A 17,662-nucleotide genomic window follows, 5' to 3' on the forward strand; every position below is an offset into this window, starting at 1 on the left:
GAAAAAATACTTGCTTTTTTTTTTTTTTGTTGAGGTAACACATAAGGGTAACATGATAACATCATGAAATTTAAAAAACCAGTCATTAAACCTGATCTTCCGGTCATGGGTTTGGGCCATTATGATGTTGTTATTTTTTTTAAGTTAATATTAAATTGTTTTGAAAAAATTTAAAAATTAAACTAGGTTTTTATAGGTTAACATATAAAATTAATTCTTAATTATCTAAATTTAAAACTGATTTAGTCTAGATCTTGGATGAGCAAGCCATTAATTTTACTAGCCTAATTGAGTTTAATAACACTATTTATTTAAATCATACTTATTAAATCAAATTGACTCATAACTTAGATCAAGAATTCAGTAGTTTAAGTTAAATTAACTTGAATAAATATAAAAAGATATTATTAAAAAAAAAATTTAAAATGACATGTTTTTATTTTTAAAATAAACTAATTTTGATTAGGTTCAAGTCGACAAGGTTTATCCAATCAACCACTACCGGGTTGAATATAAAACCTAGTCCAAGCCTAATCCTAGATTAAGGGGTCGCATGATTGACCTGTCGGGCAAGATCAGGCTAATAACACATTAGTATAAACTACGACCGTACAAGGATAACCTATAGGATCCAAAGTGTAACATTATTGCATCTACAGGGACTAAACTCTCATTTCACCAACCCCAAAATCCAATTCCATTGCAAGCTTTCGTTCATCAATCACTCGAAACTTTTTTTAAAAAGCCCATGAGAAATAGCCAAACCCAAAACCGCGAAAACAAGAGCAAAATCGAAACAGAGAAGAAAAATTCATCGTCGTCGTCCATTAACAATCAGACTGTATATATATGACAGATCAAATCAATCAGAGCACAAAAACCCTAATTTCAAATAAATCTTAAACACCATGAAATGAAACGTTTTTCTTCATCTTGTTCGTCGACATTTCTCGTCCTTCATGGCTAAACAACAGCCGCTTCAGCAACCGTCAACGCCATGGGGCACGTTAGAGGAGTTACTGCTAGCGTGCGCCGTGAACCGGCATGGGACAGATAGATGGGACTCCATAGCTATGGAAGTATCTAACAGAACCTCCACTCTGTCCTCCCTCACTTCACAAAACTGTATTGACAAGTTCGATGATCTCAAACGACGTTTCGGTTTCCCTACGGAGCTACAAAACGACACCGCTTCTTTGTTAGTTGATGAGCTCCGTAAACTTCGCGTCGATGAGCTTCGTCGTGAAGTCCATCAGCGCGACGTATCTATCGTGTAACTAACAGTAAACGACACCGGTTTGGTCTTTGAAAGATGCGGTTGCAGCTTTGTTTTGAGATCTAACGAGTTTTGTGTTCGGTGTTGATTGACAGGTCGCTTGAAATGAAGGTGAAGAGATTGGAAGAGGATAGAGAGAAGAGCTTGAAGGAGAAGCCACCAGATCTGCCGAAGCCTTCTCCGGAGACTGTCGCCGGGAAATCCGCGACCGGTGAGGAGTGTGGTGATGGTGATGAACGATCGTTCAATGAATCCAATTCGACGAGTCAACAGCCGCAGAAAGCCGAGGCGGAAGCGAAGAAAGAACGAGACGAGGATACAGAGGTAAAACCTGAACCGGATTCGATTAAGGATGATCCAGATCCGGCTCGGTTAGGATCTGACCCGGAAGCTGAGCGGGAATGGTCATATAACGGTAAGTTAGAAGATGAAGACGATAAAAAACCGAAAAAGGAAATGAAAATTGAGAGTGTGAGTCGGGTGGGTGTACTCGGTCCTGACTCGAACGAGTTAGGTGAGTCAGTAGGGGAGTCCAAGCGGGAAGAGAAAGAGAAGGATATTAAACAGATTAATAATAGTAATAATAATAATAATAATAATAATAGTGACGTGCAAAGTTCAGTGAGTTTGTCGCTGAAAAAGAAGAAACGACGTCGTGGTAGTGGAGAAGGGAGTAGCAGTGGAGAGGAGGAGAGAGAGGGTGGTGATGATGAGGTTTCTCCCGCCACGAAAACGTTGCCTGCCGTCAAATCTGAACCATGGCTCAAACTTCTTGAGATTATTCGCTCTCATCAGCTCGGCTCAATCTTTGAAAAGCGGCTTCGAAGCCAGGTAATATTCTTATAATCTTTATAAATTACTCCTTTTTAAAATATAAAATATATAAAAAGTAAAATTAAAAAACATATTATAATATGATATAACATTTAAAATTAAAATCATGCTACTTATGTCATACCTTGTACTAACATATGATATAAGAATTTGATTGACGCAATATGAAAATTTAATTAAATTTAAGTTAATGAGAGTTTACATGATCATATGATATAAAAAATTAAATTTAAAATCATGCTACTTATGTTATATCTTGTATCAATTTATTCCACGACGATAATTATAATAGCTGGATAAATCATTTTATCGATGTGATTCAAGAGTTTAATTCACACGATGTGAAAATTTAATTAAAATGTAATTAAATTTAAGTTAATAAAAGTTTAATTTAATTGGAATCCAGCTTAATTTTTTTATTTTAGTTGGTATGACGGTTCACGTTAACACTATTAGGTAAAACATTAATTACGTTTTAATAAAAAAATTGCAATTACAGCTTGGCACTGGACTGTGTTGAGGTTATATAATAGTAGGCAGACCGTGTTCATGTGAGGGTGTTTTGGTAATTTAAATCGTGGGGAGAATACGATGGAGGAGGATGTCGAGGTTAATATTGCAATGCATGCGCCTCCTAGTTTCTAAAAATTCTTTTTTGCGGTGCCGTACATTAGATATTTAGATCTTGGGTGGACGGTGAGGATGCAATGCATCTTGGTCTAGGTGGGGTCCAAAGTAAGAGTTTTGAAAATAACGTTAATGATTTTTGGAGTACAGTTAAAGATAATTGCAGTTGTTGCTGGCTTGTCTGTTTTAAGGTGTGTTTAGCAAGGCTGTGCAATTATTATTTTGTAAAATTTAAAAAACAATAAATTATTATTATTTTTATTCAAAAATAATTTTTAAAAAGTAAAATAAAAATATTATTTTAATATATTTTTAAATAAAAATTATTTTAAAAAATAATCATTATTATACTTCTAAATATCTTTTGAGAGATAGATTAAGTTTTTGAAAAGCATTTTGTAACCACAACGCAAAACACCTTTATTTAATACACAGCTGGCTTGTTCAACAGCTGGCTCAAGTGAATTGAAAGCCATGTTTTTTATAATGTTTTGCCCTTTGCCTTGTTCATAAATGAAAAGAAAATAATAGTAATATAACGTCTGCGTGTTGACTCACTGTCACTGATCCATTTGGCTTTTTAAGCTTTATACCTAACTTATTAAGCCCGAATTGAATTGTATCATGACCATATTCAAGGTTTGGATTATAGATTGATATTAATCTAAGTAAATTAAATGATATTATTTTAAGATTTTTTAAAAAAATTTAAATAATATTGTTTAGAAATTCTTTTTAAATCAAATTAGATTTTAATCAAGGTGATTGGATAATACCGAGTTAACTCTTATCCATTTTATTTTTGACTTGTCAAAATTAAAAGTTGGGGCGCCAAGTTAATATTCCTGTCAAGTTAAATTGAGTTTAATATTATTGTTTTAGACTAACAAAATATTCTATTCAAACATGATTGATTCTCGTGGCTGAGGATTGGATATGATTGCACGCGAATGTTTTAATTCATAATTAAAAGTACTATGTACAGAAGAAGTAGAGTTTTTTTTTTTTTTTTTTGCCAATAGGGAATTTTTCCTGAAAAGCAAGATTTAGGAGCTAGATATTGGGAAATAGGCTGCATATATTCAGTTTTCTTTTAATAGGATAATTTTCTAGAAAATCATAACAAGTTTTGAAATGCCATTTTCTAATTTCTTGCTCGTCTGCTCTCTCTTTCGTCCAAAACTTGTGTGAATCTAGTTCTAGTCTTACAAGTTAGAAACCACAAAAGGGGTTTCAAATCGGTCTACCACCTAATTTAATCTATCAACAAGAAATTAAAGATGCTTCAACGTTAAGATTTTACGTTAAACAATTTCATGGTTTGAAATATTTTGATGCCTTTCTTCTCTTATCTTCGGTTTTGTAATTTTGTTTGTTGTCGTCTTTCTATGCCTTTTGACTAACTAGGAGCCAGCTAGCCAATCACCTTCTTATTTGCTAGGACCAACAACTTTTCACGTATGGAACTCGTTCTCTTCGCAAACTTTATGGATGCCATGATATTTCTCAATCAATCTACTTTTATCATTTTTTTATTTTTTAATTCTCTCTTCTTCTTCTTTTCATTCCGATCCGCAGTAAAGATTTAGGCGACTCTTGGTGTGAGGTTAGAAAATGGAAGTGAATTATTGAAAAATAATCTTTATATATGTACAAAGTTTTTGAAAAGTATATTTGGTGTGATAATAAATTCGAAGATGGATTTTTGGTGAAAATAGGTATAGAATAATTAGAAAAATTAAAAATTATTTTGTGTATTTGATTTGAGACAGCCATTTCTGGGATTTGTGGGCAAGATTTACCCTGCGAAGACCCCAGCTATCTTCCTTGATACCTAACCTCGCTCAAAAACTTGTACCATCGATGGTACAAAAGTAATTTCCAGCCCCATCAGTCTTGTATCGAACGTAATCTTAATCTTAAACATTCTCAAGAGGTGAAATAACTAGTTGTGGGGATAGAATATGCTATAGTCAGTACCTAGAAAATATATTCTGAGATGAGAAATATTCTTAAGTGCAGGGGGTAATTTCAGGTCGTCCATGCTCCAAAAGTATGTCAAAAAAATTTCGTGGATTGAATCTTATTTAGAGCATGTTGATGTTTGATATTATGATTGTGGTTGTTTTTTAAAGTGTTTTTTATTTAGAAATATATTAAAATAATATTTTTATTATTTTTTAAAAATTATATTTTTTATCAATTGATTTAAAAATATTAAAAAAATATTAATTTAATTTTTTTAAAAATACAAAAATAAACAGTATTTATAAATAAGAGCTGGCCACCACCCCTGCCAATCTGTTGGTGGACATAAAAGCCTGTTTTGTACGGTCAGGAATATTGACTTTTTGACGGCTATTTGGTTTATGACCTCATCGCACGTGTTCTCAGTTGCTTGGAAAATAAAAGGGACAGGGTGGGTTTTGGGCCCTCTGCTCTGTATAGCATTTGGGCTTGTTTTTCAAAAAAGCAATCCCCAGCCACGTATTTTAGTTTTTTAGAGGAAGGAAATATGGATGACAATGATATCGATGGAATGGATTTTGTATTATTTGTTCCCGCACTCAAGCTCAAAATAGTTATTTAAACTTGACCCAAGCTCGAATGGGCTATAGATTTTTTATACCCAAACCAATGTAATTGGGTTTTTTTTGGGCATTCATAACTCAAATTCAACATAATTAGCTTAAATTTTAAGGTTATTTATTTATTTATTTATTTTAGATCGGGTAGGATGTGGATTGCCACTTTTGACATGCCACACGAATTTTCTTTCCTCGTCGAAGACAACTTATGTTTACATTCTAAGCTTATTAGTCAAACTCAATTTGATTGTGTCCGAGGAATTAAACAACTTATGCTTACAATCTTAAGCTTATTAGTCAAACTCAATGTGATTGTGGCAGAGGAATTAAAAATAAAGGTTAAAAATAAAGTAGAGAATAATCTGAATTATTAATTGAATTCCCATAATTCTGATATAAAAGTTACAATATTCCTGCAAAATTGATTCCATGTCTTCTTTGGAATAGCCAACATCTTTTGTTTGGTGTCGAATGGCTCAACAGTGATTGCTAGTGACCCTGCGTGTTCAGGAGGGAATTTTGAAATAAAAAGTAGTTTTTTTTATTCGTTATGGTACTTTTATCAGTATCTGATGTTATTTACAACAATAATAATATTGTTTTGCAGGAATCTGAAAGGTACAAAAAGTTGATTCGGCAGCACATGGATCTCCAAATGATTCAATCTAGGCTTGATAAAGGGGTCTACTCCAAATGCTTCAAAAAATTGTTCAAGGATCTCCTGATTTTATTGAACAACGCAATCGTTTTCTTCAGAAAAAACTCACCAGAAAATCTTGCTGCGAATGAACTTCGAGCTGTAGTTTTGAAGGAAATGAAGGAGAAGCTTCAGAAACCGAAACCGAAACCTGTGGCTGTCAAACCTGCAACTGAACAATATTCTGCTTCATTTTCAAAGCCGAACAAATCTACTTCTACTATGGTGGCCTGCAGCAAACACAGTTCCATAAAAGCAATATCTGAAGGTGCTGGTAAAAAAGATGATAAAAAAGATGCAGAGATTGAAGAAAAACCCAAGGCAAATGAAAAGAAGCTTGAAGTCTCGATTGTGAGGATCGAGGAGAAGGGTTTAAAGAAGAAAACAACAAAAGAGAGGTCAGTCTCGGGGCGTAGAAACTCAAGAGCAAGCAATAAGAATGGAGAGATAAAGCATCAATATGGTGGTAATGAATTAAGTTCACATGACGCGTTGGAGATTACGGTAGATAGGAAAGAAAGCACAGGCAGGAAGAAGCTAGGAGCAGCAAGCTTCTTGAAAAGAATGAAGCAAAATTCTCCAGGTCAAGTGACGGAGAATGACGACGATGACTCCTCCTCATCGGAGGATGAGAGTAAAGATAGTAAAACGGTGGATAAAAAGAGGAGAAGAAGGGAAGCAGATAGGATAACAAAGAGGGTAACTAGGAGTTCGAAAGGAAGAGGTTTGGGAGAAGATAGTCGAAACATAAAAAGAGGAAGGCCACCGAAAAAGCAAATGGATTCGGGTGGTGGGACGGGGAAGAGAGGGAGAGAGGACGATGATTCTGAGGTCGGAGTTGGGGGTGCTGGAAGAGCGAAGAAGAGATCAAGGAGGTGATGGTGGTGGTTGTATAATGTAAATTATTTTGGAGAGATTTTTGGATTTTTGTTTGGGCAGTAGAGTGACGTCCGCATAGTCAGTAGAGAAAAGGGGTGAGATTGTGTGGAGAAGATCAGACAGAAGGGAGGAAGTGGGATTGTATTTTGAAGTTATAGAATGTTTGTAGTATAGCCAGCCAGTGAATATACACAGCATGTCTAGGGAAAACATGAATGATAGGTTTTTAATTTTTTTTTTTGCTTGTCTTTGAAGTATGCAAATGAATCATGATCTTCAAATTCTAAAATTATTAATTATTATTATTATTATTATTATTATTATGACTACTATCATTGTGTCTACCATTATTAAAATTATTATTTTTGTTATTATCATCACCATGATTATTACTAATATTATCATTATTAATAATAATAGCAACATTTCTATTAATACTATTATTATTTTAATAATCAACACCACAATTATTATTATTATTATTAAAAGATTAAAATATCCCTAACAATAATGAATTAAATGTCTTGCATCCAAAGATGCAAGTGTAATTTTATCGTGTATAAAAAAAAATACCTAAATACTCCTATATGACACCATTTAATATTTTTTGCTCCCGATAGTATTTTGGTTATTTTACTATTTATAAAATATTAAATAGATAAAAATACCTTCAAACAAATCAGTACTAACTTATGGATTATATGAAAAATACTAAAATATCATTAATCCACATGCATCTATTTTTTGATGGAAATGAAAAAATAATCAACACGAAAAAAAAAAAATATAAGAGTAGCTACAATGAATCTCCAATATCTTTTAGCATATTTGTTATTTCAAGCTTTTAGGTTGTTCAAAGTCACAATTTTGGTTGAGAGGGAGAGAATGATTTAGATACTTTCTTCATTTATCTAAGCACCAAAGACTTCAATTGAGCACACCCCCTCCTCACTCCCAATTTCACCCTCTAGATTGTTTCCAATTAGTAAAATGTTTTCAATCATGTGAATTATGTTTTCAAATTTGTACCTCTTTCTTTTTAAGCATGTTGAAAGTTTTGATATCTTCATCTTGATATTATATTAAAATATTTTGGATTTAATGATTATAAGTTCAACTTATATAAAATATTCTCACTCATTTCAGTTTTTTTTTACTAAGTTAAATGAAAATAATTTCATGTTTAGATTATTTTTATGGATTTTGATATGAAATTTATCCAATTTATATATCAAAATTCTGATTTACTTGTATATCTATCCAGAGGATTACCCAAAGCCAAATGATCCTAATACCTTCATTATCTAATAATTGTTTTTTACTACTTTCAGGTGTGCTAATGTTTTTTTTTCTCAACTAAAACAATTAATGTGTTGTTAAACACACATGACAGTCTCTCAAAATCTACAAATTTCACTCTCTGGACAACTTAGTTAAATCCTTAAGATTGGTCTAATGATGGAAAACACTCAAAATAATTTAATTTACTTGTTTAATTAGTGTCTTAAGATAAAAGTGTAGATAAAAAAACAGAAAAATATTTAATTGAACAGAAAAAAACAAAGATGTAAAATAAACATTTTCTTAAAAAAAAATTTGAAATGAGTTTTTATCTTTTTTATAACAAGAAATATAAGAAAATATGTTCTTTTATTTTTATATTTTTTAATTTTGAAACACTAATTTATCGAAAAAGTTTTATTCATGTCAATTGATTTAAAATGACCGTAAAAAAATAATTATATAAAATTTTTACAAAAAGTCTTATTCATTTCATTTGATTTAAAATGACCTATTGTGGTTAAAAATAATTATAAAAGAAATTTCCCACGTGCAATCACTTCACTCAAATTCTAGCTAGTTTTTCTTCTCCCACTCCCAAAAAACTGCCTGACAAACAACTTCCATTTCACAAGTCATAACCCCCTGATCTCATCACTCCTCTTTCTTAACTCTTGTCTTGTCCAACCAAGTTACAAAAAGCCTCAATCTTTCGCTCTTTCTCATTCGTCAAAGCCACCCCATATCTGATTTCCTCTCTTTGTGCCTCAGATGTCAAACTATACAGTTGAGTCCACCAAAGTAGAGACAAGTGATGGAGCCAAGCTTCATACAAGGCTGTTCAAGCCAATGGAAGAAGGGAAGATAACAGACAACTTGGTGGTTGTTCTTGTACATCCATTTTCGATCTTGGGTGGTTGTCAAGCTTTTTTAAAAGGAATTGCTGCTGGGTTGGCTGGAAAAGGTTATAAAACCGTGACCTTTGATATGAGAGGTGCCGGTAAGTCTACTGGGAGGCCTTCTCTTACTGGTTTTGCTGAAATCAAGGATGTCATTGCTGTTTGCAAATGGGTTTGTGAGAATCTGTCTTCTGATAGGATTTTGTTGGTGGGTTCTTCTGCGGGTATGTGTTTTTTGCTTTTTTTTTTTTATGTGTCTGTGATTTGTGATTTTTGGTGAGGAAAGTTTTATGCTTCGTGGGTGTTACTTAGAATGCTTATTTGATTGGTCTTCACGGGGATGGTGAGTCATTGGATCTGTGAACTGAGTGTTGGTTCCTGAATGTGAATCTGTGATAGTTGTTAGTTAGATTCTACTGATTTGGTGTTATTCATAATTTCATATCACAAAGAAAAATGAACGAAAGAGAAAACAGTTTATTATCATCAGCATATCTGAGAAGGTGCATCATGATCTTGATGTCCAAGGAATGCCTGATTTGGACATATAGTGTCAAGGTTTGATGTTTCAAATCAATTTTTACATGTAATTTGCAGCATGGTTGAATATGCTAATTTGGAAGTTTGATGGGATTGAGGACTTAGTTTGAGATTATTGATGGTAATCAGTTTGTATTTTGGTGATGATTTTGCTTCTTGATAGAACTAGTCTAGCTCTAGCATATGCTTTGTTCAATTTGTCCATAAATTGGGATTTGAAGATCTGCTTTCTGTGACTTTATCTCAACTACTTTTCTGGTTCTTGTATTCTGTTTGTTTTGATGGATTTTAGTTGGTAGGATGAGTTAATATTATAAAGATGAACAGTTTTGTAAGAAAAGCACTGACATTTCTAGGTGTCACATTTCTGAATATCAGATTGTTTTCTTACTGAAGCTTTTGGCTTAAACGTTTCGCCTCTATGTTCAGATTAACCCTTTTTGCCATAATTTAGGCTGCCACAGGCCACCATCACATGTAATTTCCATGTGATGGGAAAAAAGAAAGAGCTGGATATCTAGAAATATTGGTGTGTCCATATAATGGGAAAGCTTTAGGTAATGGAAAATTCCTTCCTAATCTGTGTTGCTGATGAAGTTGATCCTTCTGAACATTGCTTTCTTTTCTGTTGCTTTTGATTGAATTTTGATCAACCCATTATATACTCCATGCAGTTCTGTTTTGATCTCCCTGCCAGTAGAGCTTTACAACTTGTCTTGCGCTGTCAATTATAGCAAATCTTCGCTGAAATATTGTTGGTTAGGGTGTCGCTGCACTCTAGTCATTGTTTAGCATGATGGTGATGAATTCATGCTGCTGCTTTACTATGATTCCAATAATTCTAAATTCTCGACATTTAACTGCTATGGCAACATGAAATTCCACTAACTGCTATTGCAACATGAAATTGCACTGACTTCGTTGTGTGAAACTAACTAATCTTCGGATTATGTTTTCTCCTGGTACAGGCGCACCGATTGCAGGTTCTGCGGTAGATGAGATTAAAGAAGTCATCGGCTATGTAAGTATAGGGTACCCTTTTGGCATGTTCGCCTCTATCCTTTTTGGAAGACACCACAAGGGAATCCTGAAGTCTCCAAAGCCAAAACTTTTCGTTATGGGAACTCGGGATGGGTTTACCAGTGTTAAACAGCTGCAGAACAAGCTGAGTTCTGCTGCAGGACGTGTTGAAACACATCTAATTGAAGGAGCAAGCCACTTCCAAATGGAAGGTGCTGAATTTGATAACCAGATGGTGAACCTAATCCTTACATTTACCTCATCTTTATAGGAATATAAGATGCCATGGTGGCTTGTGAGGTGTGCTGGGTTAGATTGCCTGAACTGTATTTCTTGTGCATGCCGATTATCTTTGTTTAATTTGCAGGTTTTGAATGATGGATTGCACAGTCAACTAATGAGTGAGAGTGGCCTCTAACCTCATTGCTATTGCAATATTGACGAGAGAGATTTTTTCTGCCATTTTTACATATTCAGATGTTTCTGTCAAAATAATTTACATCAATATTTCATAATTCAATGAAACAAAACATACACTGGAATCAAAGCTACTGCTTCCACTAGCCAATAGACAATTAGCCAAGGAATTGTCATGCTCTTTGCTGGTCATAAAATTAGAGCAAGCTATAATACAAGTCAGGGCCACTAGTTGCTAATAAGCCTAATAGTCACATGTCATAATTCTCATCATGATGATCACTAGGAACAATTCTACCATTTCTTGCCATTTTGTTGCCACCTGAGCCTTTGATTCCTCTACCTTCACCAACAATCTCATCATACGGCCGTTTTCTCCATCCCCGATTCTGGTCCCTTGATTGAATATGGGGAAGCGGATGTTCTCCCTCATCTGCTTTGATGCCAAGAAAAAGAAACATTTTATTCTTTTTATCATCAATGATGGATTGTTTTCAAGAATCCACTACAATTAAGGAATGGGACCGGTGCTGTATGTGTCAAAATGATTTGGCTGTTCAACAATCAAAAACTCACTGATGCTTAACACGAAAATGAAGTCATAGCTGATCATGCTTGAGAATTCAAGACAAGCAATAAAATGTTTACTTGCATCCCACTAGATTAATGAAAAAAGTACTAGTAATTGTAGGAATAACAGTATAAAACTATTACAGGCTGATATGAACACCCAAAACTATAATTAGATTATACAACAGATAGCAGGGAATCTTTATTGATTATGATAGAAACATGTTATGTGCAATTAGTTATTACCGCTTTGACCATCCAATGCATCTTCAAGCCTCGCAATTGCTTTAACCAGGGCTTGTTCTTGTTCCTGCATGAAAGGGAAGATATAAATGCAGCAACTGAAGATAGTAGAACAATTCGAGGTGTGTGGTACTTACTCTTAGAACTTTCTTTGCTTTCTCAATTTCCAAAGGATCAGGATGGCTAGCACCAAAAACTTTTTCTACCTGTTCAAATTCATTAAATTAGGGAAGAGAAGTTCCTTTCATTTAATGTATGTGAAACAAGTTCCAACATCCATCTTACCTCCTTTATTAGAGTATCTGTGTGAAGTATCTCAATATCACCCATAGCTTTCTTCGCAACGCCATTCTTGGTTAAAGAGAAATCTTTTTTGGATTGACCCTTTATGGTTCCTCTACCTCTTCCTGCAGCAGCAACAGTGCCACCACGTGCAATTGATTTCTTATTCCCACGGCCTGGTCCAGGCCGGCCACCTCTACGGAAAAGTCCAGTTTCCTCATCCTCCCACCTAATATCTTCAGGAGATATCTGCCATGAACACATATAGATCAGTAGCAACAATAAACTAGAAATTCATTTGACTCTGTAAACGACAGATTCCAAGAGAAAGAGTGATGGGAACACAAGAAGACAATTGATGGCAACTACACAGGGGAAGACGGTGGTAAAAAAACCAAGCACTATCAGTAATATTCCATGTCACGTTGAATGCATCACTAATTGACCGCTTGACATTACTACTAGCCTAGAATGAGGTCAAAGGAGTGAAGGGCTTGTTTAGCTTTACATTATCCACGACCACGCAACACACACACACAAAAGGGAAAAAAAAGAAAGAAGGTTAGCTTGATCTTATCAATACTGCAGAATAAAATCATATCCAATGGAAAAATTCCGTTTCAAATCAATTCTTCATATTCCAGTGGTTGAACCAGTTGGGATGAGAAATCTTTGGATATACTACAAAAAGAGAACATGCAAGCAGGATCAACGTTCAAATCTTTCAGAAGACCAAGCATCAATCTCACTTTAACCCAAACTATTATGCAATACAGAACAGAGAATTCTCACACCCTCACAACCAGAAAAAAGGGAGATAAATTCTATCGATATTTTACAACCACAAACAATTTGCTGGTCAGCATTAAGACAACTAAATGTAAATAAAACACATCAAGTTATCAGCTCCCAGGAACACAGCAAAACCTTACCTCTTTGAGATTGACCCATTCCCACGTTTCATCCCCTGTATTAATATCATAAACCAAAGCATGCCTCCCCTGTGAATTGTGGAAAATGAAAACGTTAAAAGGCCAATGATAGGCAGATTATTACATAATCAAGTGTAGAATGTACCTCAACTGCATTGTAGTCAGTTATAACAGCTTCATAGTAGTGGTTATCCTCTGGCCATAGAGTCCAAACTTTCTTTCCAATTAAATCATTGGCTGCAAAGGCACCTGAAGAGCCATGGTTAGCAACTTGTGCCCTGCCAGACAAACCTGTAGAACATTGCTGCATGGACTTGTTGAGGATGCAGCAGACAGCCTCATTAACCAAAAGTAGAGGATAAAAAAGTTATTCAACTTAGTGTACAAATCCTCATCATTTTGCTCACTTATTCAACTTACTGATTTGGGCTTCTTGTTCCCAGATCCAGGAGGAGGGCCATGTCTCAGGGCTGATGTAGATTGTTGCATAGATGGATGCAATACAGGAGAAGGTGCACCCATGGACAATGAGGCGACTGACTGCGATGTTTTCTGTTTCTTGCGTGATCCTGAAGCAGAAGGACTAGCTATAGGGTTGTGAGAAGGCTGGGTGGTGCTTGGCATGCTAGGTTGGATCCCATTTGCCTTTCTCCATTCCCTGAAATCATAGGATCTTTTAAGAATCAGCTCAACAGATATTAGAAAAACTGACTGGAAGACATTATATCATTTAAGAATCTGCTCAACAGATATTTAATGAAAAAACTAAACCTTATCCTCCGGATAATATCATCAGCATTAACCCTAGCTAGGAGCTCCCTGTGCTCCTCATCTGAAACTCTTAGTTCTTTTCTGAGTTCTGTAATTAGGCTTTCCTTTTCCTGGAGAAGAACAATCAGAGGAAGAGAGTCTAAAATTTGTTTAACATCCAATAATAGAACATAAATCTAATGTACATGAAATGGACAAAGATAATACCCAAGTAATGGCATCTGACTGGGCTTTAAAGGCTCGCAAGACTGAAGTATATGCTTCTTGTTCAATATTGTGGATTTGAGTTTCCATGTCACTATGCAAACTTGGCTGTGAAGCACCACCACCAACTGCAGATCTTCCATTTCCAGCAGTTCGCACCCCACTTTGGAATCTATTTCGATGTGTTGGTGGAAGGTCATCATCAGTTCCTGCAATTTTAGAGATAAAAAACACAATGCATTAACTCTTTACAGTAAAGAAAAATGAAAAAATTTCTATCATCTAAAAACCGATGTACAGAACAAAATCTAAAAGATGCAATGACCAAACAGAAAAACATTTACAAAGATCCAATCAAGTAACCAGGCGAAACTGAAAGTAGCTCTTCAACATTGATATACTCAAAGCCAGAAAAGAATGATTCCATTTGTCTAGATCCAGCCTGCATGAGTGCATGCGCTTCAGTAAAATGTAACAGCACATCTTTCATCACAGTTGCACACATGAAAGCTTCTAGCAAGAATTATCAGACAGCTCTCAGGTTTTGTTTCTTCTATCTGGAAATGTTAATACCACCAACCATCCTCTTATACTCTTCTTTCAAGTTATTTCTACCTGGTTTATGGTTCGGTTTACAGAGATTCCTTCCAAGAAATACAGACAGCTGCCCCTTTCTGTTGTTGGCATTGTTTTAGACTCGAACCCACCTCAACCTCACCCATCCATGCCTGGAGTAGTAAGTTTCCATGAAAAAAACCTTGACATCCTGGGTCAAGAAAAGTTTTTCAGCAAGTATATGCCTGCCATCTCTTACTGAAGTAAGTCCATTCCCTGTATATCCCAAGACACTGACATACTAACAAATGAGCAAACCATTCCTAGTGATTTCTTACACTTTCAATTCAAACATCAGTTCAAAACCAGACATTTTCCTCTTAACCTTAAAGTGCAAACACCTGATTATCATCAACCATGAACAACCTCATGCATTTCTAACCATATTGAACCTTAAACCTTGTTTTAGAAGCTCAAACACAAACAAATCTCATATCAACAGTAAGCTTACAAATTATGAAATGAGCTAAAGAGAAAAAAAAATACACTACGAATAACAATAAACACTTTAAACTAACTCACCACTACTATCAGAAAGCTGATAATCCATTTCAACAGCTAAAAAATCAAGCCTCTTGCTTTCAACCTTCTAACCACAGGAAACAAACTCAACCACCTTAACAAACCAAACGAATTCTTCACAAATGCAAGTTACAAACGACCTGACAAACAATTAAAACAATAAATTTCTAAATCAACAAATTATGGAGCACACTTCAAAGATCATAAAAGCTTACTCCTGCTTCAGAATACAACACATTTAAGCCAAATTCACCAAAATAAAAAATAGCCCTAATTCACATAATTACCTCCTGTAAACATATAAAACAATTAAAAATAATAATTACACGCACAATCCTTAGTTACTTTTTTGCTTCAAGCACCATCTAAATAACTTCATAAACAATTTCAGAGATCATAAATGCTCACTCCTGCTTCAAAAAAACAACAGATTTAAGCCAAATCCACACATATGAAGCCCTAATTCGCAGATTTAGCTCCTGCAACCCTATAAAACATTAAAAATAAAACTTAATTCCACACACAATCTCCTTAATTACCTTTTTGCTTCAAGCACCAACTAAATAACTTCATAAACAAGGAACTACAGCTAAATTTTAAAAAAAAAACGGTACTTCACAAAAAAAAAAACGCCACCTATAACTTGATAAACAAGAAATTAAAGAAAAATTCAACAAAACCAAACCAAAACAGAAAAAGATCAAAACTTTCATAGGCTAATCACTACTATCCAAATCCCTAATGTGCATCGAAATTCAACTAAACCCTAAAAAAACTCAAATTCGATCAAGTTACCGAATTTTGCGGTTTTAAATAAAAACCCTTTAAAAAGTCTCGAGCTTTAGCCTCCTCTTATGGCGAACAACAAAACCCTAATAATTCACTGTCCAATTGCTCGAAATTGAACCAGAAAACAACGTTGAGAGCTTCAAAACAAGGAAATTCGACAGCGTTTTGTGGGAAACGCGTAGAATTGTGTGAGTTTTGAGTGGTAATTGTTGGTGGGGTGGTTTTGGAGGGGAAAATTAGGGTTTTGAGAGTGTGAATATTGTGGAACTTGATTGATTGAAAGAATAAGAAGAGGGAATGTGTCTCTTTTTTTTAAAAAATAAATAAATAGAGTTTTAGCAAGATTTAAGAGTATATCTATATCTATCTTCAATCTAACATGTGTTTGATAATTTAGTATATGTATTTTTTTTAGTTATTTAGTTTTTTTATATATTTTAATAATTATAGTTGTAAAATTGGGTTTGGATGAAGGCTCTTAATTCCATTTTGTTTACCACGGAAAAAATATTATATCTTTTTCTAGTTTAAAAAATAAATAAATCAGAATATATTTTATTTAAGTTGAAATCTCAACTTGTTTTGAAAATTTTATTCAAAACGTTTCAGTTTTGTTCTATCCATTTTATTAGGTTAAATATTATTTTTTTTGTTTCTTAAAAAAAAATATGTTTTTTTTTCTAATTTCATCTTAAAACACTTGATTTATTAAATATTAAACTTCATAATTTGTTATAATTTGTTTTTTTAATTGATTTTTTTTCCAGTTTTATCATTCAACTTCTTCAACATTTGATTGTTTATTAATTAAGCCTTGTCATTTATTTTGGTTTGTTTTCTATGAAATTATCGTAATATCATGACTCGAGCCACAAGTTTCGCAAATTAACCATAATAAACTTAGGTCATTTTATTGTGTTTTTTTTTAGATTAAGATTTTCTCAATTTTATCATTCAACAATAGATTTATTGAGAATTGAGTTTTATAATTTATTTAATTTGTTTTATTTGTGGTTATCATGATTTCATAACTTGAGTTAAGAATTCGAAAGGTTAATTCAGATCAATCTAATATTGTTATTTCAATTTTTTTTTTTAAGTATCGTCTTGAATTTTTACGAGTCAAACTATATTTTTACCAATCATCCAGATTATCTTTGAATCCCTTGAGTCAATCAAGTCATATCGGTTTAACTCTCAATTTTTTTATCTGTATATAAAATTTAAATTGGATAATTTCAAGTTAATTTATATTTAAATTTGAATTGAAATCTTGCTTATTGAATCAACCTTGAAAACAACACATCAAAACATTCTAGATGCAAAAGAAAAAAAACTTGACTGTCTTTGTGAAAAACCCAGGTTAATCAAATAGCTTAGTCAATCTGACTTTCAGTCAAAACAAAATTCTTAACTTGATTTTTTTTTAAAATTCTCTTTTATATCATTTTAATACATTAAAAAAATTTAAAAGTTAATTTTGATTCAGGTTTAGTATTAATAATGATTAAAATCATCTAAAATCATAAATTTCAATAAATGAAATACTTTTAAATTTACTTTCATCTCCACATCAAACTTGTATAATCAAACAAGGACGTATAAATTATAGTGATTTGAATAAAGAAGAAAAAAGAATTAATTGAAAACTTTTTTTTATTAATGTATTCCTTTTT

At 33.6% G+C, this 17,662-nt stretch overlaps 3 protein-coding genes across 9 annotated transcripts; 2 read left to right on the forward strand and 1 right to left on the reverse strand.

The window, feature by feature from the left end:
* Nucleotides 1–715: 715 nt before the first annotated feature.
* Nucleotides 716–7,230, forward strand: LOC7463613 (uncharacterized). Its single transcript, XM_024597903.2, has 3 exons — nucleotides 716–1,273; nucleotides 1,372–2,107; nucleotides 5,933–7,230. Exons 1-3 carry the CDS (start codon nucleotides 960–962, stop codon nucleotides 6,899–6,901), a joined length of 2,019 nt encoding a protein of 672 aa, XP_024453671.2. The 5' UTR covers nucleotides 716–959; the 3' UTR covers nucleotides 6,902–7,230.
* A 1,517-nt stretch (nucleotides 7,231–8,747) lies between these two features.
* Nucleotides 8,748–11,103, forward strand: LOC7461394 (uncharacterized). Of its 2 annotated transcripts, none has more exons than XM_024597733.2 (2): nucleotides 8,748–9,182; nucleotides 10,590–11,103. In XM_024597733.2, exons 1-2 carry the CDS (start codon nucleotides 8,954–8,956, stop codon nucleotides 10,910–10,912), a joined length of 552 nt encoding a protein of 183 aa, XP_024453501.1. In that variant the 5' UTR covers nucleotides 8,748–8,953; the 3' UTR covers nucleotides 10,913–11,103. The 2 variants fall into 2 exon arrangements, with proteins under 2 accessions (XP_024453501.1, XP_002304029.1); XM_002303993.4 differs by having other exon boundaries at nucleotides 8,751–9,305.
* On the reverse strand, nucleotides 11,079–16,342 carry LOC7461395 (protein EMSY-LIKE 3). Of its 6 annotated transcripts, XM_024597729.2 has the most exons (12): nucleotides 15,198–15,986; nucleotides 14,676–14,826; nucleotides 14,405–14,502; nucleotides 14,064–14,269; nucleotides 13,857–13,966; nucleotides 13,506–13,743; nucleotides 13,231–13,422; nucleotides 13,086–13,154; nucleotides 12,157–12,402; nucleotides 12,009–12,077; nucleotides 11,875–11,938; nucleotides 11,079–11,491 (listed from the first exon to the last, which is right to left on the reverse strand). In XM_024597729.2, exons 4-12 carry the CDS (start codon nucleotides 14,148–14,150, stop codon nucleotides 11,310–11,312), a joined length of 1,257 nt encoding a protein of 418 aa, XP_024453497.1. In that variant the 5' UTR covers nucleotides 14,151–14,269; nucleotides 14,405–14,502; nucleotides 14,676–14,826; nucleotides 15,198–15,986; the 3' UTR covers nucleotides 11,079–11,309. The 6 variants fall into 6 exon arrangements, with proteins under 6 accessions (XP_024453497.1, XP_024453495.2, XP_024453491.2 ...); XM_024597727.2 differs by lacking the exons at nucleotides 14,405–14,502; nucleotides 14,676–14,826 and adding an exon at nucleotides 15,993–16,342 and having other exon boundaries at nucleotides 13,231–13,389; nucleotides 15,198–15,337; XM_024597723.2 differs by lacking the exons at nucleotides 14,405–14,502; nucleotides 14,676–14,826 and adding an exon at nucleotides 15,993–16,342 and having other exon boundaries at nucleotides 15,198–15,337.
* Between the last annotated feature and the right edge of the window lie 1,320 nt (nucleotides 16,343–17,662).

This window comes from Populus trichocarpa, unplaced genomic scaffold (assembly GCF_000002775.5).
Source record: "Populus trichocarpa isolate Nisqually-1 unplaced genomic scaffold, P.trichocarpa_v4.1 scaffold_104, whole genome shotgun sequence".
Taxonomy (NCBI): domain Eukaryota; kingdom Viridiplantae; phylum Streptophyta; class Magnoliopsida; order Malpighiales; family Salicaceae; genus Populus; species Populus trichocarpa.